Source organism: Notamacropus eugenii, chromosome 4 (genome assembly GCF_028372415.1).
Source record: "Notamacropus eugenii isolate mMacEug1 chromosome 4, mMacEug1.pri_v2, whole genome shotgun sequence".
Taxonomy (NCBI): Eukaryota; Metazoa; Chordata; class Mammalia; order Diprotodontia; family Macropodidae; genus Notamacropus; species Notamacropus eugenii.
In genome coordinates this window covers 188,736,498-188,762,687 of record NC_092875.1, presented here as the reverse complement: position 1 = coordinate 188,762,687, position 26,190 = coordinate 188,736,498, and the positions used below count along the sequence as shown (strand labels likewise).

Sequence of the window (26,190 nt, the reverse complement as noted above, 5' to 3'; positions counted from 1 at the left end):
CTCAGTACGTGAGACTATGGTTCACAACACCTAGCCGAAGAAAGCTAACAAAACCAACAAAAATAAAACAAAAACACCTCAGACTAAGATTATTCTTTAAATGCCCTGTGTCTGATACTGTTACCAAGTATCTAGTCAGAGACAATTTTGTGACTTAGGGTTTAGGAAATTCCTTATAACTTCAGCAAGACCTTGTTACTCCCCTACACTGAGTCTCAAAAAACCTTTTTCAGGAACTCCACTTCAAACAGAACCAAAAACCAAGAGAGTTCCATAGAAGCTGGGATGGCCGGGTAAGCCCCCAGTAACAAAAGCCTCTTTGATTAACATGCAAGTGCAGTTGGGGCCAGGTGAAGAGGCCTTGGCCATCATCCTCCATCCCTTCAGTCCACGTTCCTGCCTTTATTAAGCACTGCTGTCAGTGACAATGTTTTGTTTGTCTCTTCACAGCACCTAAGTTATGTCTCTCTATGAGCAATAGATGAAGAGAAGTGCTGTGTGTTGTAGTTTTCCATTATAGGTGGGTTGATCTGACAGCATGAATTAATGTTCATTGGCCCACACGCCACCATAGTTTCTATTTAGGATGGTGTCCTCTTTCCCCTCAGCTGCTCCAAATCCTACACGTTCTTCAAGGCCCATCCAATTCAGGAAGCCTTCTTTGACAATACATTATCTGTGCTGTAACACGTAGACCCTAAATACAGTCTGTCTTCTATAGCTAGTGTGGCACAGTGAGCAGGGTTTGGAGTTAGGACAACCTGAGTCCATCTCCTGTCTCTCACATTCACTAACTTTGTGACCCTGGACAAGTCATTTTTAACCTTTAGGTACCTTAAGCAATTCCCTAATCAAAGATGATGTGTGATCTGCATTGGTTATGGGATCTGTCATACTTGGAATTCCCCACCCTGAAGGAATCATAGCTCATCCATGTGCTCACAAATTACTTTCTAATTGTTCCACGTTATTAGCCATGTATTTTTAACTAATACATGCTTTCCTTGACCACCGAAACCACATCTTATATTACTTTCATAAATCCCCATAGTGCCTAGCACAGGGCTAAGAACATAGCAGGAACTCATTAAATACTTGCTAATGGATTCATTTCAACAAGTGATAAATGAATCCATGAGTAGCCTTTCAGATTCACCATTTTGTCATTGGCTTCTGCTGTAACTGTATGTGGTAAGTACATGATCATGCAGTGATTATTTCTGATTTTTTTGGGTGGCTAGCATACTTAAGTTACACCTCATGTCCATGACTAAAAGCCAAATAGTTTCATAGTATTTTTTCTTCTTTTTCTTCTTTTCCTTCTTTTTCTCCTCCTGTCCTCCCCCTCTCCGTCTTCTCTCTCTTCTGTTTCCACAGGTCAGCGTTGAAGTCTTGGTAGAATATCCTTTTTTTGTATTTGGACAAGGCTGGTCGTCATGCTGCCCCGAGAGAACCAGCCAGCTCTTTGATTTGCCATGTTCCAAACTCTCAGTCGGGGATGTCTGCATCTCGCTCACCCTCAAAAACCTGAAGAATGGCTCTGTTAAAAAGGGCCAGGCCATGGATTCAGCCAGCATCTTGCTGAAGCACTCAAAGAATGACAGTCTAGTAGGAAGTAGACACAGGTATGCTGAGCAGGAAAATGGGATTAATCAGGGAACTTCACAGATGCTAGCAGAGAATGGTGAACTAAAGTTTCCAGATAAAATAGGATTGCCTGCAGCACCCTTGCTCACCAAAACAGAACCCAGCAAGCCCGTGGCAACGAGGAAGAGGAGGTGGTCTGCCCCTGAAACCCGGAAACTAGAGAAAACCGACGAGGAGCCGCCTTTGACTCTACCCAAGCCTTCTTTTATTCCTCAGGAGGTTAAGATTTGCATTGAAGGTCGATCTAATGTAGGCAAGTAAAGGCGCTTTGGGGGAAAGGAAATTCGGCTCTCCCTTGTCATTTTTATCCAGATTACTGTACTGTAGGCTAAATAACCCAGTATTTACATGTTATCATCTTATTTTAGGTTTATGTTATAACCTTGTTGTTAAAGCTGCAGCTGGTATTATGCAGGAGACTGGTGCATATGTTTTTTTTCCACAAGCGTTTGTCAGTGATTAAGTTGGTTGGGAGCTAAGGCAGGGGCTGTCTAGGCTTCATGCATCTGTTTAATGGAAATGAACATGGCGTCCTGGCTCCTGCCTTTCTTCTGACAGCGCAGAAACACCTGGTGTCCAGCTGACTTCTGCTGATTCTTTCTCATGAGGCCACAGAAAGGGAATTGGAATGAAAGAATCAGAATGAGTATGTGAGAGTGTGTGCCCGTGTGTGTGCGTGTGCGTGTGTGCCCGTGTGTGTGCGTGTGTGCGTGTGCGTGTGCGTGTGTATAGATGCGGGTGTAAGTGGTTTTCTCTTTCTCTCTGCCTCTCTCTGCCTCTCACTCACAGCATGAGATTTCAGCTCCATCGCAATTGTCATTATGAGGTCTTCACACACAAAGTCAACATTAGGAACCCAGCTTTAAGGCATCTTCAACAGGCATCAGGCAGGAAGCAAACAGTTTAAAATCACATTTCTCTTCAACTTATTTTACAATGAAAATGACTTTTAATCCAATAAATATATACCTATACGTAAACGTATATTTTCCCCCATGGGGCCTGACTGCACTGATATTTTTCATAGAGTAACTGCCACATGCGGTGTCCATTTCTGCTTAGCTAATGACATTGCAAGGGTGTAACTTCATGAGAAAAACCATCTAGTCCCCCTCTTACTCTGCTTTGTGGAGGTTGGGTTGGGTTTTCTCCTAGAAGAAATGGAGAAAGGGGTAGTGGCACACCCTGTAGGGCTACCAGCTAAGGCCCGCTCTCAGCTTCTGTGCAGTGTTAGAAGAGCAGAGTGGGTTTTTCCACGGACATTTGCTTCTAAGAGGTAGATAGTCCTGCCCCTTCACAGAGCGCAAACCGAATCTGTTTGCACTTCAGCTGGCAAGTCTTTTGTCTTTTTGACTCTAGTACTGTTTCTAGTTCATGATTATGGACAACCTGGTGCCACTCTTTCAGATTTCAGTGTGACACGTAAAAGGGTATGTGGAAAATGAACAGAATGTCTTTAAGCACCTAAAATGCTATCCACACTTTATTCCCGAGCATCTTGGTCTATCACTCAAGTAGTACTGTATCTCACTTTTCATCTATTTGGGAAGAAAAACACACAGAGAAGTCATTTTCCCATCCCTCCCTGCCCCCAACACTGTCAACTCTAGTACAGTTAGAGAGAGTTTCTCATGAGCAAGCTGGAAGTTTTTATGTGGTTTAAAGGGATGAATGTGAATTATGAACCAGTATGTGACAGTAAACGTCCACCATGGGCAACTTGAAAGGAGGCACTTTTCAACTCTGATGCTTGAGAAAGAAGAAAATGTGGAGCTGACAGAAAATCAGAGAAAATGAGAGAAAAGGGATAGAGGAAAAATATTCATTTTTGTCCAGTGTTTTTTTTTAAGGATGGACTTTAAAGAATCTTGCAATTTGCACAACTTGAGTTTATCATTTATGTAGTGTTCCTTCAGTTTTTAATCCAATAATGTTATGGGGAAGGGAGGGGGCTGAAAGAGCATAAATAAATGTAGCAATTTCTTTCTAACCTGCCTAAGCTCTAGGCTGTTTTATAAGGTTATGTTCTTTTCAGAGTTCATTTTGATCTTTATATCACATCTATCACAAGAAACCAGGACTTAGCAGGACAACTCTGAAAATCTTCAGATTCATTGAAAGTTTTCCATAATAGACATTTCTATATGTGATCAAGTTTTTTTTAAAGAAAACTTATTTTATTATTATTATTGTTATTATTATTTTAGTAAAGACTTCTTTTCCATTTGAAATCAAATCTAGATTTCAGAGTTTGGTACAAAACAGGAAAGGGTATCAGAGTTTTCATTCCCAGAATGTTTTCCCAGATTCCCAGAAATCTGAAACATTTTGGGTTTTGAGTTTGCATTTTTACAGTGGTTTTAAGAAACTGTACCAATGGTGGGGAGGGGGGAGGAATTTGGGGGGGGGGGGGAAGGAAACCAAATTTCCAATTTCCATATTCAAGTTGTAATAACCAAATGGAGCAAATTCTCATCTGATGTTTCCTCTGCCATTTAACACAGTACTTCCAACTCCTTATAGAAATTTTTAGAAAATTCAAATATCAACCCAACCTTTGACTATCTTGTTTGTTACTTGAAATTTAGCTCACACCAGAACTAATTCTTTTTGTACCGTTTTCTGAGGTGTACCAAAAAACATCTGAGTAAGTTTAAAATAGCTTGAAACTTTTCTTGAATTTCCTTGAATTTTATTAACCTCTCAGCATGTTAGCAAATAGCAGTGATACTGCTTAGTTAGTGCTGTATTTTTTAAATGTTTCTGCTCGGAGAACTTGCTTAATCTTCCATATACTCTGCTCAGGGCACTTGCCATTCAATGGATTCATTTTTCTCCTTTTTTTCTTTCTTTTTAACCTTTGATAGTAAGAGAGATATGGGGCCACAGTCCGGACTTAGCTTTCATCAGCACCACTGTAGATGGTGACTCACATGTACTCAGAAAGACACACACCTTTTGGCGAACCAAGAAGCAAGGACTTTCAGACTTACTGGACACATGGAATGATTCAACACTAAAATGGGAAAACATACACCATTTGGAGCAATAGGAACATAATCCTAATTTATGTGCTTTCTATTTCAGGTATAGGAATGACAGGATAATTGGTTCTTTCTCAATGTTATCCCACTTGATTCTCTTGCTTTATGTTTCTTTTATTTTTAGCATGTGCAATACTTCATGTGCCAATATAGATTCACCAGTGTGCTGGTAGCTTTCTTTCGTACTCTTGACTTTTGTCACCATTTGGTTATTTTTCCTCTCTTTCCCCAGAACCTTCTGTAGAGATGGGGCAGATTCAAAAAACTCCTTCCTTCCTGCTCTTGTCACTGAGCACTGCATGCACAGCTCAGGGGCAGAAGGAGGCCCTTCACCTTTTGGAGAAGTGTCCTATTTGTCTTCACATTTCAAAAATAACCCACAAAACAAAAATGCAGACCAGATCCAGGAGAAGGAAGAAAAACTTAAAAGACTTAGCTGCAGTTCCCCCAATGACAACAGAAGTGGTGGTATAGGGGAAAGGGGTAAATGGAGGGAACAGACATCCATGTCATTGGCTCGTTAGCAACTTAGCCAGGAATGAATCCATTTCCCAAATGGTCTTTTCCATGAGTGGAAGTAAAACCAGCTTGTACACTTATGCCTGTAGTTGTATCTCTGGGTGAAGGCAGGTCCCAGTGTATCCTGGGTGCTGTCCAGACACAAACGTTGCTGCCCCTTTCAGGACTATGCTTTCAGCTACTAGTGGTGGAATCCAAGCCACACAATGGCAGCTTACTCAGTAGCAGCAGGAGCAGCAGCATCTATTACAGAAGATTCACTAGTAATGGGGGTGAGGGGGCTGTTCGTTTCAACTGGCAGAAGCTAGCTGGTCTTAGCACCTGGCTTCCAGGACTGTTTGCTCCCATTGCAATCAACTGACAGTTTGGGTTGGGTTTTTTTCTTTTTTTTTGGTTTTGGTTTTCTGTAGTGAAAATAACAATTACAGGCATAGAAATATTTGGGTATCATTCAGCTTAAGAGAATCAGTCCTGTACCTCTCTGTACAATGCCCACTTTGCAATATTTACCAAGTTGGGTTTTTGTTTTGTTTCATTTTGTTTTGTTTTAACTAATAGCAGGCCTTTTCGTTTACAACGGAACACAATCACCAAGAAATTAGTCAGGGCAAACATACATAATAATAATATTAATAATAATAATAACAAAAACCTCTCTTTTTAGGGATTTCTAATTATATAAATGACTGTTCCTTAGAGTGTTTAACTTAGGAATTGTTTCAGTTTGTCTGGGCCACATTGGGGTGGGGGGGATATGGAGTTCGATGCCACTTACCTCAAGTCCTTCTTAGTGGAAATCCAAATTTCATTTTCATTTTCAGTCATATGATGACTATTAATTTTTTTTCTCCCATCCCTCCCATCTCACCTCTACTCACCTTCGAGACACCTGAATTCAGGCTGGGACAGTTTTTTCTTTTGATCCCAGTTGTAACTCTGAATTGTGAACCTCCTATTGTGTCAACTTTTTTGTGTATGTGCGTACCAGGAAGTGGCATCACTCCTCTGTCTCCCCTATCAAGGAACGTTGCGGAACCTTTCACACCTCTTAACTCAGGGATGGGGCTGGCGTGTGTGTGGTGCACTGATGTGTCCAGAAGCAGCACTTTGTCTGCTCTGGGGTAGGGTTGTTCGATTTCAAGGAGAGTTTGGATTTCCTGCATCATGTGGACTACTTCCTAGAGACTGCATAGGTTGCAATACAATGCTGCATGTTCAGAATGAACTGTAGCTCTTAGAGATCACAAAATCTACTCTGTGCACAAAGTTTGATCTTTACAGAAATCTGTTGCCAAAACTTTGGGTTTTTCTTTTGTCTGTTTGTTTTTGTTTTTCAAAGGAAACAATTGACAATACCCTGTTAACACTTATGACTACTACTAAAGAAAATCAATTCCTTTTGGTGAAGAGCAAATCTGAAAAGCTTTCTAAGACACTAATGCCATGTTATTTCAGAGATGGGCGAACCAGAGTTCTTAGGTTAGAAGGCCCCAATTCACAAGATCTGGCAGTTGTCTCGGCTTCTGTGGAGGGGATGGCAGCAGGACAAATAATGACCTAGGCTCTACTGAAACCCTTCACGCTTCCTTTCTTGTGTCACCTACAATGACACCCAAGAAGAATAGGGCCTATGTAACCTGCAGTCCTGCCCAAATGCTTTGGTGGTGATGTGAAAAACAAAGGAAATGAATTATGCTTTTGTAAGTGGAGTGGGGGCTATTAATTCCTTTTTTGTGTTTACTCCCAAATTTCTGAAATGTAAAATTTAAGAACACTTTGAGTAATAGAGAAATACAGAGAAATGACTTTAAAAAAAAAAAAAGCACATGCAATATAATATTGTGTTCAACTGATTTCCTCTATTTTTCAAGGACAATGTTTCTGTTGATAGGGAAATTCCAAACAACTTGCACACCTCTACTCCAGAGCTAAAATTTCTTTTACATAGACGACCTCGCTTCAGATGTGTTATCTTACTGATAGAATCTTTCCTTGTAGCACTATACCTTGTGGAAATATTTTTTTTAATGTAAACCTAATTTGAAAAGCTTAAGAAAAAACTTTTCTGAAGCACTCACATTGAGGAGTACAGGTAATTTTTTTTTAAATTGCACAAAAGAAAAAATGAATGTTGAAATGATTCATTCAGTGTTTGAAAGACATGGATCTGTTGAAACAGTGAGTTTCATACCTTGTTTGTAAAAAAACAAAAAACAAAAAACAGAAAGGTTAAAAGTTACATGTTGGTTATTTTTTTCCTTTTTTGTAAATAGAAATTTGTCATGTCTAGATGATGGGATTTGTATGGTTATGGCCAGGAGGAATTACTATTTAAAAGGCTCTTAAACTACAACTATGCTTAATGTTACGTTTATGTTACATGAGTCCCTCCTTTGAGGGAGAACTCTGTTCTGAGCTGAGAAAGCGCTGTCCACCTGTACCTGTACTGAAAGTACTCAGAGCTTCTCCCTCCACTTCTCCCACCCTTCCCAGTTTTGACCTGTTGTAAGCCTTTGCAACCCCTTTTTTCCCCCGAGATGATGTTTGATATTTTCAGCACTTCCTGTTCCAACAAATCCAAAGAATATAATCCTGAACAAGAAGTGTTTGTAACAAAGGATTCTAGTTACCAATAAATAAAGGACTCATTAGAAAAGAAAAAAAGTTGGCCTTTTGTCTCACCCTCCCCTCATACCTCATTTAAATGGGGGCTGTGGTAAAGACGTGGATTTTAATTTGGAAGCTACAATTTACTTGCAACAGGTTACTTTAATTAATTTGATTTTTTTTTTAATTTTTGTGATTTAGAGGCCAAAATAAATGGAATGTGGAGCAATTTATGAGAAAAGAGACCTTTTGTCCTGCTCCAAAGATCAGGTTGGACAGCAGGAAACCTGAACAGATGTAGAGTGAATGGGGGTGGTTTTGGGGTCATTGAAACCTACCCATAGTTCTTAAAATTCAGACTCTTTTCTCCTCCCTTTTATCTGGTATCTAACTGTCTGGCCACATTTTGAGGAGGGCAAAAGAACATGGGGGTCCATTTGTGATATCCCCAAGACTTAGAAGAAATATGGCTCAACTGTATTAACATTTAAGTGCATTTGACCAATAGTTAGTTATCTATACGATAAGTCTTCAAGGATTTCAGTAACTTTTCTTGTTATCTAAAAGGACTCAAGTCTTCCACTGAGCATAAACTGAAGACTTCATCCAAGTTTTCTTTCTTTTTGATTTCTTTTCTGGGTGGTCAGAGAGCCTGTCTCCTTTCCCTTGGCTAATCTGTAGGCCTGTATTGGAAGCAATGTTTACAGTCATCCTCACTGCAGCAGATACTGTCCTTCAAAGTACCATGGGAGAAAACAACCTTGAAGTGATAGCTGGCTTTAATCAGCAGTTACCGCAAGAGTCTAGGTTCATGTCCCTCCCCTTTCACACACATACCCCCACTCTGAAGCTTAGATGACCTACCTGCCCTTAAGTTATTATATGGTCAAGGAGTGGAGTGTTCCTCGTAGACAGTCAATGGATGTTGAAAACTCGATATTTATATACTTTAGATCATAGACTTGCTACGTTCTTAAGCATATGTTATTTCCATGAACACTGCCTTTCTGCAGTGTTAAAATAGGGATTCCCCCTTCCCCCTACTCCCTACCCACTCATTATGAATTCAAATTACAGTGTCAACTAAAAGAAAGTTTTATTTTTTTTTTCTTAGCCCTATCAGTATTTTCTGTGGCCTTAGGCACAAAGACAGAATCTTTGTTTCTAGCCAGGGTCATCCACCCTGGGCTCAGAACCACCTCTGAGATTTGTCCTGTTGGATGTTTCCATGTTGGGTCATCATCCCATCACACTTCCAATCTTCTGCCTCCCACAGGCCAAGTGAAAAGAGACACTGGAGATTTGTGTTGGGGGCACTGTTGGGCTGACGTGGCCAGTACCAAGGAGAACTAGGGAGGGAATCGTGTTTTGCACCTTATTGAGAAGAAAAAAATTTTAAGTGCATACATAGTTAAGAGCTTTTATTGTGACAGGAGAACTTTTTTCCATATGCGTGCATACTCTCTGTAATTCCAGTGTAAAATATTGTACTTGCACTAGCTTTTTTAAAACAAATATTAAAAAATGGAAGAATTCATATTCTATTTTCTAATCGTGGTGTGTCTATTTGTAGGATACACTCGAGTCTGTTTATTGAATTTTATGGTCCCTTTCTTTGATGGTGCTTGCAGGTTTTCTAGATAGAAATTATTTCATTATTATAATAAAACAATGTTTGATTCAAAATTTGAACAAAATTGTTTTAAAGAAATTGTCTGTATACCAGTACAAGTTTATTGTTTCAGTATACTCGTACTAATAAAATAACAGTGCCAATTGCAAGTTTGTGTCTGCCTCTCTGTTAGGTTCCCAAACATAAACAATTGGCCAGAGAAAAACAACAATCTCTGTTTTACTTTTACGCTTTTTTGTTCACCTTGACCATAGTTCTCCATAGTGCAGGTTTGTCAAGAAGTGGAGAGTGAGAACAGAGTTGTTCCCCTCCTCCTGCCTCACACCTACCTTGCTTCATTTTCTCATCCTTGAGTCATGGTTCGTAGAAAACAGACACATTTCCACATCTGGCATCTTGGCTCATCCAGTTGAACATTTTTATTTTTTGAGAACTGAACAGTACCATTTTCAAGAATATTTGTTTTAAACAAGCATTTGGCAGTTCATGAACTTATGTGGTGTGAGGGATACACCGTATACAGTTCTATTACAAACTTGATTTCTGAGGAAGAGTTCATTCATTCTTGTCATCTGCAGTGTGTGTGCCCATGTGCCTTATCACAAATAGTTAGTTAGACTTCCATTGTAGATTCCCACTTGTTCATCTCAAGTGACTATGAGTGCGCATAGAGAATGATGAATGATCCATGTATGTGTTTTAATTGCCGATGTAGGCCAAGCTCAAGCAGAACCAAAAGTGATCATTCATCAGCTTCCTTCTGGTGAAAGGTGCGTCTCCCTGGCATCAAGTTGTTTGCTTGCCTGCTAAAGGTTTCCAGCCCTAAATGTCATCTAGTGGAGATTGGAGAGAGGAAGGGGAAATTTTCAACAGAAAACTCCCATGCAAAAATTTGACTAAGTCACAGAAAGCAGCTCATTCTATTAGCCTAATTGTAAAATTGCTACCAGCTTTTGGCTCTCCTTCTCTACTTGTCATGTCTGTCCTGGACTCCTTACTGCTTATTACATTTAAGATTTGAGGAAGTGACTCAGAAATACTGGTGCCTACAAGCCAGAAAGTAAAGGCTTGATCACTTTAGACCAGGACTAAGGAAAACTACTGGTCATCTCCCACCCTAGAAGATGGCATGCTGAAATGAATAAGCCACTAAAATTAGGTACCTCTCCTGAAGCATTCTGACCAAGGTCTTACCTTTCTGACCTCTACCCTGCAGAGAAACCAATTTTAACAACATAGCTGGGGCAATTCTGACAGGAAGACTTGGGTCTGTGACAATACACAACTCTACTGGGTTGGCTTGGCAAGGATAGGAGCATTTTGCCAGTCTACTGCATAGGGAGGATTTTGAAAGTACAGTAAAATGGTAGCTCAGCCCAAGCAATGGGAAGTATTTGGAAGCTACATCACTTAAGGCAGTTGTTGAGCGAGGTAAGTAAACCTAGAACGACGTCAACATCTTCCAGCTACTCTTTATTTAGGAAGGCAGCCTCAGTGGTCTTTCCTCTGACTCATACATGGAAAAACCTTTGCATGATGCATGTGTCATCTGTCCGTTCCGTCAGCACCAAGGCAAATGACAGCTGCAGGCTGATGTTACAATGCCAACTGGGGTCAGCTTAGGTACTTTTCCCTCTGTCTGCTACTCAGCCCAGCTATTGCACTCAGGCATTTTCAGTACTGTCCAATTCTTTGTGACCCCACTGGGGTTTTTCTTGGCAAAGATACTAGAGTAGCTTGCCATTTCTTTCTCCAGCTCATTTTGTGGACTGAAGAACAGGCAAGCAGGGTTAAGGGACTTGCCCAGGGTCATACACCTAGTAAGTATCAAAGGCCAGATTTGAATTCATGAAGAGGAGTCTTCTTGACTCCAGGCCCAGTGCTCTAGGTAGTACAGTGGGCACTGTAGGCAACATAGTGCTGGGTAGAGTTCTAGGCTTAGATTTCAAATACCAGTCATGATATAGTGAAAAGAATGTTGAATTTAGAGCTAGAGGTCCTAGGTTCCAATCCTGGCTCTGCCATTGGCCTTGAGCAAGTGCCTTCATTTCTCCTGGTCTCAGTCTCTGCACCTGTTATAAATGAGTGTTGGACTAGAGGACTGCCAAGGTCCCTTCCAGTTTTAAATCTACAATCCTATGTTTCCTTCACCTAACTTGCAATCCTGTCTTTGCCCCACCCCCAACAATATGTGTGGTCTTAGTGATTAGGCAAATCACTTTTAACATCTGGCTCTCAGTTTCTTCATCTGTAAAAATGCGGGTAGTACTTACTGTTCCATACAAAGAATCAAATAAAATGTTGTCTCTGAAAACACATTTCACCTGTAAACCCAGTCTAAATGGAGAGTATTCTCAATCCTGTAGAAGCAGAAGATATTTGCAAAAATCTTTGTTGCTGTCAGATTCCTACCTTGTTTTTAGGCCCCGTGTCAAAATCACTTTGGCTTTTCCACCAGCCTCCATTTCCTTAAAAACAAACATTAGCAAAGGCACCTCTTACACAGGGGTGCCCTGGAAAGAGTATAAGACTTGAGCTTGTAGGACTGAGCTCAATCCCAGTTCTGCCCCTTATTGCTTATGTGACATTAGACATAATCAATCTCCCTAGGCCTTGGTAAAAATGAGAGGGTTGAGCTAGACAACCCCTATGGTCCTCTCCAACTCCCAATATAAGATCCTGTGTGAGGCAGATCTAGGACTCTGTGCTATTGTCGCACACAATGGGAAGTAGTTAGTCCTGTCAGTAGAGTCATGAGCTAATGAACCACATCTCACTAGATATGGAATTTACTACTGTCTCATTATGTTTTCACCTTGGGGGTGAGGGGGAAAGCGCAAAGGGAAGAAAATTAGCTATAATTAAAAGATGCCTGTTGCTAGGGGTGAAAGCCTCTCCCAAAGCCATCAGCAGCACCGTTCGCCCTTCCAATCTCCCTTCAGTTAGTGGTTAGAATTAATTATTTCAAGAGAAACAGTAACTCTAAAGAGAAGAGCGCAAAGGAAACCCATGTCTCATGAAGTTGGAGGCATACACTCTCCCACCCCCCTCCAAAAAAACAGTATTAAAAATGTGATATTTTGGTATTTCCAGGATAGCTGCACGTTGCTTTTTCCTGGTTCTGCCATTAATTAACTGGGTGATTATGAGCAAGTCATCGTCTCTCTGGCCTTTGGTTTCCTCCTGCAAAATGAGAGGGTTGGACTAGACCATCTCTAAGGTTCTTTCCAAATCTGATTCCCCATCCACCACCCACATTATCCAGATGTTGCATTGTTTCCCAACAGCAACTCACACATTTATCTTTATATAACATTATGAGCTATGTTCATGTATTTTGGGGAGAGGCCTCCACTAGACTTGAAGGTATTGGTGACGTGTGCCTCTGGGGCCAGGAAAGATTTATCATTTTTCCAGCCTATGCCTCATGTTTCAAATGCCTTCAAGTGGAGGGTAGTTGAATTTAATATTCCACATGGTCAAGCACCAGAGGTAGACCTCTTACATTGACTTAAATCTCAACAGGCAAGTTTCCTGGTTTGTGCATTTTCTTTTCCCAAAAGCCTCACTCATCTCTAAGGAGACTCAATTTCTGTATATTGTCTTGTGTCTAGTAAAAACAAAGGCTGCTTTAAGTTGCTTAAAGTTCCCAGTGTATTAATATCCAAGTAACTCTTTAAATCAAGGAGCCAGGCACTGATTCATCCAGTATTCCTTCTGTGAATATGTCACCATGACTTCCTATGAAATTCCTCTGGGGACCATATGTACTTCCTGGAAAATGTCACTATGATGTGTCAGTTACTCCATCGTTACATAGCAGTCACATGTTATCCATTATCAGAAATAGTCATTACTCTATCGTCTCTTAACTTAGAGTCTTGCTACTACATTCTAGTAAACAACTGTCTTAATGGGAGTTTCCCTCCCATTACCAGCAATGGTGGGACTCTTCATTAAGAAAGTTTCACTAGGATCTTTACAAGAAGAGGCTGTAGTACATTTAATGTGATCACACAACTAAACACATGTTTTTTGTAGATAAAAGGGTGGAGTGGGGAAGAAAAGGGAAAAGTCCAAAGAGAGAAAACCAACAGCAGCCTGGCCTTCCACAAGTAAAAGGCTTGATGAATATGTAGTTATGACATCCTTAGAAGGCACATGTAATGAACCCCTGGTATCCACAGATCAGAGAGAAAAGGGCAAACTCCTAAGTGGCCTGGAACTCACTTACAAAGTCTGTGCTTCACGTTCTCATACTTACAACCTTTCCTTGGTGCTTCCTCAGGAACCAAGGTCACTACCCTACCTGGCTGGCTTTGCTGGGATCTTCTTTTCCTCCCTGGGGAGCCTGCCCAGCCACTACTGGGCAGTATCCACCACAAGAGAAGCACCGTATGACTGCTAATACCAGCAAATACTAGTTTAACTGTTACCACATCTGGAGGACAGGCAGAAAAATCCTCGAACAGTGACCACAGGGGTTGATTCCGGCAAGTGGAGATTTCAGCCATCAATTGTGAAGACACAACATTATATTAAAGTGAAAACTATTTTCTTTAAAAAAAAAAAAAAATGAAAGGGTGTCACATGGATTTCAACAAGTGTGTCTGTTGAGGGCAGCAAACACTCTACACTGTGGGGCTGGGCTTGGCCACTAAGTCCATTCCCAGCTGCATGCCTGCAGGACATGCTGGTTATAGGCTCCTGAGGCCCTCCTGCTGCTCACAGGAGGCATCTTCCATCATGAGGAGCCAGGAAGCTTTTACACAAGACAAGAAGGGAGACTGAGCAAAGCAGGTGTATGTCAAAGCTTCCACTCTAGCTGAATGGGGTTTTGGTCCCCCAGGTTAGCTAAAGATCGAATTGTGCTGCTGGGTAACCCGGATAAATGTTGTCCTCCGATTGAGCTCTTTGAGTCTGGCGGCACCCACATAGGTGCAGGTGGACCTCAGACCCCCCAGGATATCCAGGATAGTGTTTTCCACATCTCCTTTGAAAGGTACCTCCACAGTCTTGCCCTCTGAGGCCCTGGGGACAGAAAACAATGATTACTCTGAGTTTATTTTCTTTCTTCATCCCTGGCTTTTAAAAACCCTATGCTTTGCATTTCAATAAGATGGCAAGGTTTTCTCCTTTGGGCCCATCCAGAGCCTGAAAATTCATGAAATCTCAGCAAAAAGTGAAAGCAAAATCTCTAGGAGCTGAGATTTACCACTTGCTCTGAAATCTCTATGGAAAGTGAACATTCCCCCATAACAACTTCAGATGCAAATGCAGATCTGAGCTTGAGACACCGAGAACAGGAAATGTGTGTCATCACAAGACATCTGTATCCTAGACCTGAAAGGTAGTAACTTTCTGTTTAGCCCATAGACTTCATATTAATTACCAATAGTTCAGAACATGGTCGGGAGGAGGCAGCAGAGCAACTGCTCTCCCTTCTCTCCTTTCCCTTCCCTTCCCCTCCCTCCTTACCTGGGGGTACTCTGCCCAGGGGAAGGTATATTTTGATAGCCAAAAGCTGCCTCATTAACTTGGGGTTTACTACCTAGATTTCTTTCTCAAAGACCAAGCCTTAAGCCCAATTCACTCTGGAGCTCATAGATTGGACAATAAGTCCCTGGCCCTTTTAGCACAGAGTGAATGGAAATACTAAATAGTAACTGTTTCTCTTTTACCCAGTAAGGGTAAAAGAGGGTCTTCCCCTCCCAGTGTGATTTTTTTTTTATTAAAGGGGCCATCCCTTTAATTACTTAAAGAGACCTATTCACTGAATGGATGTATCTCACTCAAAGTGAGAACCTGAAAAGGCCTTATGGCCAGGCTCCCCATTGCCTCCTGGGCCATCCCCAATCATCTTGATGAATATCTGGCCACTGGACCCAGATGGCTCTGGAGAAGAAAGTAAGGCTAGTGACCTTGCACAGCCCCCCCTCACTCAAATGAAAGCAACTGCAAGTCATGTCATCATTTCCTATGTCACAGTCCTCTTTGAGCATGAAAGACAAACACAACAGGGAGGAGGCAACACATTGTTTTATTCCTGGGCAGGTATTTCCTTTTTTCCAACCTATGAAAGGCATTACTGAGTGCACCAGTGAGTATCCTCACTCTTCCCACGTCTATAAAACAACAGGAAAAGGCCTCCTACCAAGCACCCGAAGCTGAGGACATCTGCCCAGCAGAGCTTCTTGTGGACAGAGAAGGAGGTAGATGGTCCTTGCTCACCTTAGGCAGCAAGAAAGGTAAAAGATCTAGCATCCCAATGTCTAGACTGCTGGCTGCAAAAGATCCTTCCACCAGTCCCCCCACTCCTACCCTCAGACACATAGGGATTCTCTTACTTCCCATTGTATTTATGCTAGATGACTTGCATTCCCATCACCACCATTTGGCAACCAAGTTGTGCCATATTGATCCTTCATGTCTGGAATGCTCTCCCCCCTTGCCACTTCCTATTAGAATCCCTAGCACCCTTCATGCACAGGTCATATGCCACCTCCTACAGGAGACCTTTCCTGACCCTTCCCCCACTGCAGTCTATCTCCTTTCTCTTTCTTGAAATTACTTTGAAAATGTTTTGTATTTATTTACATACATAACATATCTACTCAAACAGATTATAAGCTACTTGAGGTCAAGGGATATTTTGTCTTTCTATCCCCTACACTTAGCACAGTACTTGACACACAGAAGGAACTTTGATAAATATTCTTTGAATGGAATTGGATTCAGAGTGTCTCCTCAGTGAATCAAAAAGCATATATTAAGCGGGTCTCACTAGGTGCCAGGCACTAAGCTACACTGGAGATACAAATACAAAGTGAAACAGGCCCTTCTCTCAGGGAGATTACACTCCACTGGGGAAGATAACACAAACATAAATAGGTATACACAAAATAGATACATAGCTATTTGGAGACGTGGGCACTAGGACAGGCTTCATGTAGAAGACACACTAACAGTCTTTTTCAGCAACGAAGGACAAACACAACAACAATACTAACACCTGAAGAAAGCTAGGGATTTTAAGCAATGGAAATGAGGGAAGAGTATGTTCTAGGCATGGAACAGGATCATGGCAAAGACATAAAGATGGACAATAGGGTTCCATGTTGGAAGAACAGGAAAAAATCCAGTTAGACTGGACTACTAAGTGGGTGAAATGGCATAAAGTGAAGTAAGGCTGAAAATGGAAACGTATGCAGGGACTTGCTTATGAAGGGTTTTAAAGGCCAAAAAGGAGTTTATATTTGATCCTAAGGGTAAGAGGAGGTGACTGGGTTTTGCTGAGTGTGGAAGTAACATGGTCAGAATGATGATTTAGGAAAAATATTCTAGTGGCTCTATGAAGATGGATTGGAAAAGGGAGGTTGGAACAGTAATAACTAGCATTTTGTTTGGAGCTTTAAGGTTTGAAAGTGTTTTACAATTATCTCATTTGATTCTCAGAACAACTCTGGGGGGTAAGAGCTACTATTATCTTCACTTTTTGGATGAGGAGACTGAGGCAGATAGAGATTAAGTGACTTGCCCAGGGCCACAGAGCTCATAAGTGTCTAAAGTAGCATTTGAACTCTGGTCTCCCTGACTGGGAAGCTAGAACGTACAGTGGATAGAGATCTGGTACTGGGATCAGGAAGACCCATTTTCCTGAGTTCAAATCTGGCCTCTAGCTGTGTGACCCTGGGCAAATCACTTAACCCTATTTGCCTCAGTTTCCTCATCTATAAAATGAGCTGAAGAAAGAAGTGGTAAAATCTTTGCCAAGAAAACCCCAAATAGGGTTACAAGGAATCAGACATGACTGAAACAAGTGAACACCTCCACCACCATCAACAACAACTTTCCAACTTCAAGTCTAATACTCTATTTACCGTACCCCCTAATAGGGCAGATGAAAGATGAAGAGGGCCTGAACAACGGTGGTGCCCACATAGGTGGAAATGTAGGAATGGTTGCAAGAGATACTGTAGATGTAGAAAAGGTAAGGTCGGCCTCATGTATACGTACAGGTTATAAGAGTAAAGGAAGACCATGATGTTGTGAATCTCAGTGACTGGAAGCATGGTGTTGTCAACTATTCAAAAAAGGGTGGGTTGGGGAAATAAAGGGGGAGATTAGTCAGTTCTATTTCAGAAATATTGAGTCTGAGATGCCTAGAGGACATACAGATGGAAACATCCAATAGAAAGTTGGGACTAGGGCTCAGGAGAAAAATTAAAGCTATAAAATGAAGGTAATTACCCTGACTGATCAGCCTCCCAGGGACCGTCCAAGGAATAAGTGGAAAATGATTGCCAAGGAACTATTATAGAATAAGGAGCTGTGTCCTAATTGAATGTAATGTCAAAGTAGGAGAAGCCTCCTCATGAAGGAGAGGTCATTGTAATAAGCATCTCTTGTCCATAAGTCATTTTGAGCATTCTGAGAGGTGCCACAGGGAGTGAGGAGGGCCCCTGCCATGTAAATGGAGATCTGGCCAGTGCTTTGCTTGAGTGGGACTTTAATTATTTCAGTGTTTTCTTTCCAGGACTGTGCCTTGATACTCCTGAATTTTTCATTCTCTGTTATGTTTAAACCCTGCTGAAATTACAGGAGACTTGTTTCTTTCAGTTCCTCAGTTTCTATTTTGGTGCGCTAAATTGGAATCCATCTCTCCCTAGCCCCATTTTAGAATAAGAAGCAGAATAAAAACCAAAGGTTTAAAAAATGATTCAAAGAAAAATTAAGTCTGCCTACACAGGGGAGGTAGCTCTCTCTTCTCTGCAATGGGCCTGTTTATAGAACTGTATCAGCACAGGGCAGCACCAGTCTCTCAAACAGGGACAACGAATTCTGATAGATCATTAAGCTTCTTGGCGCTGGGCCTAGGCTCCCACTTGAGGTAGGAATTCCTCCCTCCTCTCCCTACCAGCACTGCATAACCTGATGTATCAGTTACCACATTCCAGGAGGAGGAGGTCTCTCTGAAGCTACCGAGGCTTTGAGAGGATGAGTTGTGTCTCTTGTTCTCAATTGAAATGGAAGGTTCCAAAGCATTCGTACAACATCCTCCACCCCCTGGACCCCCCAACCATCCTCCAAGTCCAGAAACTAGAGAGTAAGAAAGAGAAGAATGAGTCTTAAAGGATGGCAGCTTATGGGGTGTATTATTTCTTAAAAGGTATTAAAGTCAACTTCCTGGCAGCATTATAGATTTGGAGACCAAGGGGCCTCAAAAATAATCTAGTTCATCCCCCTTGTTTGACACAGGAGAGAACTAAGGTTAAGAAAAGTTAAGTGACTTTCCTAGGTCAAATGCTAGTTAGCTGTAAATCAGGGATTGGATGCAGGCTTCTCTGATTGCCTCCAAAGCTAGTTCTTTAGACTCAACTCTTGTTCAGTTGTTTTAGTCATGTCTGACTCTGCATGATCCCATTGTGGGGTTTTTGTGGCAAAGAGACTGGAGTGGTTTGCCATTTCCTTCTCCAGCTCATTTTATAGATGAGGAAACTGAGGCAAACAGGGTAAAGTGGCTGGCCCAGGGTCACACAGCTAGTAAGTATCTGAGGCTAGATTTGAATTCAGGTCTTCTTGAATCCAGGCATGATACTCTATCCACTGCACCACCTAGCTGCCCACTTATCCACAGTTCCCTATTCATTCCTCTAAGTGGTATTTCAAACCTTTCCCAATATGGCTCCAGCCTACATTTCTACACTTATTCCACACTAGTGCCCTTCATGCACCCTACACAGTGAAGCCCGACTTCAGCACCACCTTGCTGATCCCCAGTGCCATTGCCTAGACTCCCACATGCCTGAAGTAAACTGGTACAAGTTTAGTGAAAGGATCTCTTGGAATTTGCCTCTTTGAATTGGTAGCTTCTTTAAAAATTCATGTCAGGTGCCAATTCCTACAAGAAAGCTCTCCTAATCCCTGCTACCCCTCTGCTCCTTCGCCCTTTTTTCATGCTCAGATTATATTGTATTTACTTCTTTCATGTAAGCAGGCTGCTAAGTGGAGCACTGGAGAGAGCACTGAATTTGAACCCAAGAAGACCTGAGTTTAAATTCAGCCTTAGATGCTTACTAGCTGTGTGACCCTGGGCAAGTCACTTAACTCCTTTCAGTATCTTCATCTGTAAAACGGAGAATGGGAAGGCAAGGCAATAAGTGTCTATTAAAAACTACCCTGTGCCAGACACTGTGCTATGCACTTTACAAATGTTATTTCACTTGATTCTCACAACAACCCTGGAAGATTGGTGCTTTATTATCCCCATTTTAAAGATGAAGAAATTGAGGCAAACAAAAGTTAAGTGACTTGCCCAGGGTCACTCAGCTAGTGAGTCTGAGGCTGGATTTGAACTCAGGTCTTCCTTGATTCCGCTGTGGCACCTAGCTGCTCACTGGCTACAAAAACAATAATAATAATACCCTCCCTATCTCCTGGCCCTGACGTGAGGACAAAAATGAGATCAGATTTGTAAAATGCTTCACAAACTTAAAGTGATATGTCATAATTATTATTAAATATTGTACATCCTAATCGAATATTAGCTTTATATCTTCAGCACCTAGCACAATGCCCTGTATACAGCAGGCCCTTAACACATAATTATTAAATTGAATTAAGTTGAATTGTCAGAACTCGCTAGCTTGTCTGGCTTGTAACAGGAAGTGAATGAAGGATGAACAACAATGATGGAAAGTGATATTATACTTTGTGGAAGGTACAAGTATATGAATAAATGTAGTGTAATGGGGTTTATTACACACACACACACACACACACTTCAAAATGAAAAGAAAAGTCCAAGTTTCCATTGGTGATCACTCATGAAAATCTCCCTCGGCAATAAGTAACATAATTCAATAACTAACTCTGCTGCCTCCATTAAGTGTCTGGTCTTTCCAGAGGTGCCTCAAGACAGCTTTGAAAACTGGCTACATTGAAGAAATTTGCCTTTAAGAAATTATCTGAACACCATCCTATGTCTAGACAGCAGTTGCATTATTAAGCACCCCAAGACATCATTTCCAAGCCTGGTGACTGCCAATGACCTCCCCACAGACTGGAGGTGATGCTATCAGACACTCCCCAATGCTCTGGGGGAAAAGAAGTATGGCTGTTCTCCCTGTCTCACCAGCTCCCAGGATATTCCTGACTCAGCAGCACCAGTGTAAATCCTACTTTCCCACAACAACCATTGTCACCCAGCAGCCTTGTTAGCATGATAAAAAAAGTGCTGGATATGGAGTCAGAGGCCCCAGGTTCAAATTCTAGATTTGCCACCTATTACCCCAAGTGTTCCACTTAACCTCGATAAGCTAATCATCTCCAAGTGAGAGGGTGGCCTACATTACTTCTCTAAAACCATCCCTTCAAGGAGCATTGATCATCTTCTATATGGCAGGCCGGCCTAGGTAGTAGGGACAAAGGGATAAAAATAAACCACTTCTTTCCCCTGAGGAACTTAAATTGTATGGGGGAAGGAGGAAGTATAACATGTACAGAGGAAACATATATACACATATACATACATAGGTATATGTGTGTGGTATATACATACATACATATGTATGTACATGCACCCAGAGGAATTTCTTAGGGGAATCAGGGGATGAAGCCACCAGGCAGGGGATCAAGATGGTCTCAACAGCAATTAAGCCAAACCTTGAAGGAAGCTGGGAATTCTAACAGGCAAAGCCGAGAAGAAATTATATTCTAGGCCTGGAGGATAGCTTGTGCAAACACAAGGAGGCAGGAAATTAAACGTTAGGTATGAAAAACAAAAGATCAGTTTGGCTGCAATGTGGATTGTATGAAATAGCTAGCATTTAAATAAGTGCTTTAAGTGGCTAAACACTTTACAGGGCAGCTGGGTAGACAGTGTTGGGCCTGCTATCAGGAAGACTAATCTTCCTGAGTTCAAATCCAGTCTTAGACATTTACTAGCTTTATGACCCTGAGCAAGTCGCTTAACTCTGTTTGCCTTGGATTCCTCATCTGTAAAATGAGCTAGAGAAGGGAATGGCAAACCCCTCCAGTATATCTTTGCCAAGAAAATCCCAAATGGGGTCATGAAGAGTCAGACACAAATGAAAAAAAATGAGTGAACAAAATGTGAAACTGGAGTTCAGGAGAAAGACGAAGGCCAGGCATATAGATCTGAGAGTTACCTTCATAGCTGAATGCAGGGGAGAAGATGAGACTACCAAGTGAGTACATGCAGAGAAAGAGGAGAACCCTGGAATATACCCAAGTCCATGCGACAGGACACAGATGACAAAAGAGTAAAAGAGATTGAGGAAAGACTGGAAGGAGTGTCATGAAGATTCAGTAAAGAGGGGACACTTAAGTCAATTCCACATAGTTTTATTAAGTGCCTACTATGTGACAGACACTGTGCTAAGCACTGCGGATACAAAGAGAGACCAAAACAGTCCATGCCCTTGAGAAACTCACTGTCTGAAGGGAACACACAAACATATCGGATTTGATCATTAAGAGATCCCTGGTAATCTGGGAGAAATGAGCTTCAGCTGAGTGATGAGGTCTGGAGCTAGATTGCAAGGGGTTGAGAAGTGAGTGGGAGGCGAGAAAGGAGAGAAAAGTGAAGATGGCTTATTTTCTCCCAGGAGCTTGGTTGCAAAAGGGAAGAGAAATTACGGATAATAACCTGAGGAGATGCTAGGATCAAGTAAAGGTTTTGTTTTAAAGGCCAGAAGAGCATGTGGCACATTTTTAAGCAGTAAAGAAGAAGCTGGCGGACAAGGAAAGACTGAAAATTAAGGAGGGAGAAGGGATGCTTGGGAAATCAAATTTCTAGAAGAAAGGCCAGGAAGCATCCTAACTAGCTCCCCAATCAGGTCCCCTCAAGGCTTTAACTATACTTAAAAAAGATCAGGTCTCCCTCCTGCTGAATGAGATCAGGGTACATTTTCCAGCACTTTCCCAGAGCCGTTTCCAACGGAAAAATAGACAAGAAAGTCCTGCAGCTTTTTTCCTTTCCTTTCAGCTGAGCTCTGTCCTGTTTCCATCACCCCCAGTGTAAGGAAATTCCAGACCCATTCCCGTCTGAATGCTCCAAGTGCTCTCTCACCTGTATTCGGCAACTTGTCCGGAGTGTTTCTTCATTGCTGTTTCAGAACTCATCCCATAGAAAAGCTTGACTTTCTGACCATTCCTCTCAATGACTTCACCGGCACATTCTGTATGACCTGAGAACATCCCTCCCAGCATGACGAAGTCTGCACCGGCTCCTAGAAAGGACAAGGAAAATGGAGAGCACACGAGAGGGCAAAGTCAAAATTGCCTCTGAGACCATTGTGGGAACAATGCAGAGAAAATCTGCATCAAGAATAACCTAGAGCCAAGAAGCCCACCCAGGCCGGACAGAGCCAGGGAGCCCTAGCATTTATCATATAACCTGAGCACTGAATTGCAAAGACAAATGGCAGGTCAATTAATGTTGATGACTGGTGCTGTAGATAATCATTCATGGTGTTGATGAGAGGAGTCTATAAAACAGAAAATCAAATCCCATAGGCTCGTGGGCATTTAAGAGCTGGAAGGGGCCTCCAAGAGGTCATCGGAGCCAACTTCCCACCCAGAACCACTTCCTTGTGGCTATATGACTTCATTTATTTATTTTCTTTGTTCATGTCATTTATTAATTACATATTTGTTTGCTAATCATTTATTCCACAAAAACCACATGACCTTAGGTAAGTCACTTCCCACTGAGCCTTGGTTCCTTCATCTGTAAAATCAAAGGATTAGACTAAATGAGGTTGAAGAACTCTTCCAGGTTGAGAATCCATAACCTAGGGCTTAGTTTAGTAACTGGCACATAGTAGATATCTAATAAATTCTTGTTAACTTATTAATTTTCCAGTGCCAGTTTAAATGCCCTCTAGCGATACTGTTTTCTCCTAGATCTGAGTCTTTAGAAGGAAACCCAAGTGCAGTACACTGTATATAAACATGACAAGGTTGAAAATGGGAAAAATCCATGAAAGTCTAAAAAGCTTTAGAATTCCCAGACATCATGTTCTCAATATAACTCCCATTCAATAATATAATAATTAGCATTTAAGCAATACTTAAGGTTTGTAATGGACTTTACAAATTTCATCTCATTTAATCCTCACAACAGTCCTGGGAGATTGGTGCTTTATTATTCCCATTTTATAGATGAGGTTAAGGGGCTTGTTCATGGCCACACAACTAGTAAGTGTTGGAGGCAGGTTTTGACTAGATATCTTCCTGACTCCAGATTCATACATCTATCCACTGCACCTCCTAGCTGCCTATATTACACAGATGAAGCAGTTAGAATAAGAATAATTGTCCATTTTAAATATTAAACAATATCAACTTTTCATCAGGTTATTATGCTGAGAAGTTGGAGCACAGGTTGCCAAAGTGGGCAATACCACTCCCTGAGGGGGTGGTCAAATGATCCAGGGGGTTAGTAGCAGCCTTTGTGCAACTGGAGGGCACTAAATAAAAATAAGGGGGTAGTGGAAGAAGAGAAGGTTGAAAAAATATCCATACATGTTTCATCTATTGTGTAACAGAGTTATGGTATTACATCATTTTCCAAATAAACACACAAAATTCAAGTCATAACCAATCAATGGCCAAGTGTGCTGACAGGTCTTAATAAGCAAGTGTTGGCAGGCAAGCATGGCAGGCATTGTTGGGGAGTCCAGCATGCACAGGCAGGCATATGTGCATGTGATGATTTGTTTACAATACTATACTATATGGTTACATGAGGCAATATTGTATTATCAAAATTTGAATGCAGGAAAATCCCATAAATTTACAATAACTTATTAAATTTAAGATGTGGCATTTAAAAATGTATATATTTCATATTTTTAAATGACAATTTTTAAAAAAGTAATTAAAGGGTTAAAGAAAGCAGATTTCAAGGGAGGATGCTGAGTAATTTTTTTAAAAAGGGGGAGGGAGGCAAATAAGTTTGGGAACCTCTGGATTGGAGAATGAGCACCTCCTAAAGGTCATCAATAGTCAAGGTTGACTAACCACCTCCCTGTTTGTCCTGTATAAAGGAGATCCTTTCAGTTAAATAATATACACAAATATTCCTTACATACTACAGAGTAAATTCCACTGAGGGTCTAAATTCTGAGTATAGCCAAGATATCAATGTTCTGTCTTCACATATATAATCAATATCATATCACTTGCCTTCTCAAGGGATGGGGAAGGGCAGAGAAGAGAGAATTTAGAACTCAAACTTTTTAAAAAATGAATGTTAAAAAGTGTTTATATGTAATTGGGAGAGATTCAGTGAATTTAAAAAAACATTTTTTTTTGCTTTTTTGTTGTTCAGTTGTTTCCAACTCTTTATGACCCTATTTGGGGTTTTCTTGGCAAAGTTATTGGAGTAGTTTTGTCCTTTCCTTTTCCAGCTCATTTTACACATGAGGAAATTGAGGCCAGTAGGGTGAAGTGACTTGCCTAGGGTCACACAGCTAGTAAGTGTCTGAGGCCAGATTTGAACTCAGGAAGATGAGTCTTCCTGATTCCAAGTCTAGTGCTCTATCCACTGTGCCCAACTGAGCTTTTAGTCATGAACTTGGGTTAGGGGACTGGTTGGTCAAAGTCCTTACAAGAAGAGGAAATTGTGGGTGTCTCCCCTTCAGTGGTGACCCTGATGTTTTGTGACGGGCCACTTTGAATGATCTACATAAGAGCATTCAGAGTTCACCCTGTAGTTTACAATATTCTTGACTGGAATGTGAAGAAGGCTAGAGACCCCTCTCATGTGAATCAGGCATTGGTTCACAAGAGGACTTTTCTCCTCTGCTGCATGCTTTAGCTCAGTGTGCCAATAGGAGTGCTGGGGAAGAAGACGTGGCCACTGGTTTCTCCCCAAAGGCTCCAATGGGACAAAAGGAAGGCTAGGCAAGGGAGGAGACTCAACTTATGCAAGGTGATAAAACCCCTGATGGCAGAACTCACAGGGCATCCATTATTGCTAGGTTCCCCACCCACCCATCCATGGCCTCCCTAGATGTTTTCAAACTATGGCTTTTTCATTAATGAGTAAAACCAAGAGGCAGAAATGTTTTCCCCAATGTCAGATCCACTGAGTCCTTAGGCTCCAGACTATGGGTCCTGCTGTGTAATTCTGAGCACTGCTCTCTGCTGCCCCCTTGTGTGCTTCAAAGGCATAATGGAAGTGCTCTCAATATCCTGAAACAGGCACAAGGTGGAAGGCGCCAGGGGAAGGGGAGTTGGAAAGTGATAAGTCATCTCCCTTGATCTTCACCACCAGTTCTCCAAAAGAACTTCTTAAGACCCACCCTTCAATCAGAAAAAAGGGGTGCATCTGTGCGACCTCTAAAGGCTAGGGCTCATCAAAGCAAAGAGGGATCACTAGACCCAAGGCTTAGGAGACCTAGGTCCCTGCTCTGAGACTAGCTTGCTATGTGACCCGGGTTAATCACTTCACTTCTGTGCATGCAGGACTGGGACTCAATGATGTCTGAGGTTCCTTTAGCTCTTAAGAAAAAGTCCTAGATTCTGGTTTCTGGCTTAGTAGAGCAGATGGGGTCAGGAATTCTCTGGAGCTGGCCAGGCTCCCAGATACTCCTAACAGGCACAAGGAAAAGGGAGGAAGATCAAAGAAGAGAAACCCAATGGTTGGAACTCATTCTAATCAGTGCTCTGAGAATTCCTCCCCTCTTTCCCTTTATCATGCCCTGTCTC

The 26,190-nt window shown here is 41.6% G+C and overlaps 2 protein-coding genes across 17 annotated transcripts in view; one reads left to right on the top strand and one right to left on the bottom strand.

The window, feature by feature from the left end:
• ATXN1 (ataxin 1) overlaps positions 1-9,599 on the top strand; it is a 516,919-nt gene extending 507,320 nt beyond the window's left edge. For all 13 annotated transcript variants that reach the window (XM_072603913.1, XM_072603906.1, XM_072603904.1 and 10 more), the window contains one exon: positions 1,378-9,599. In XM_072603913.1, coding sequence (XP_072460014.1) covers positions 1,378-1,908 — 531 coding nt within the window. In that variant the 3' untranslated portion in view covers positions 1,909-9,599. The remainder of the gene's footprint in view (positions 1-1,377) is intronic.
• Positions 9,600-9,844: 245 nt separating this feature from the next.
• The window catches only part of GMPR (guanosine monophosphate reductase), a 92,207-nt gene continuing 75,861 nt past the window's right edge, over positions 9,845-26,190 (bottom strand). For all 4 annotated transcript variants that reach the window (XM_072603919.1, XM_072603915.1, XM_072603918.1 and 1 more), the window contains 2 exons: positions 22,544-22,703; positions 9,845-14,481 (listed from right to left, as the gene is read on the bottom strand). In XM_072603919.1, coding sequence (XP_072460020.1) covers positions 14,301-14,481; positions 22,544-22,703 — 341 coding nt within the window. In that variant the 3' untranslated portion in view covers positions 9,845-14,300. The remainder of the gene's footprint in view (positions 14,482-22,543; positions 22,704-26,190) is intronic.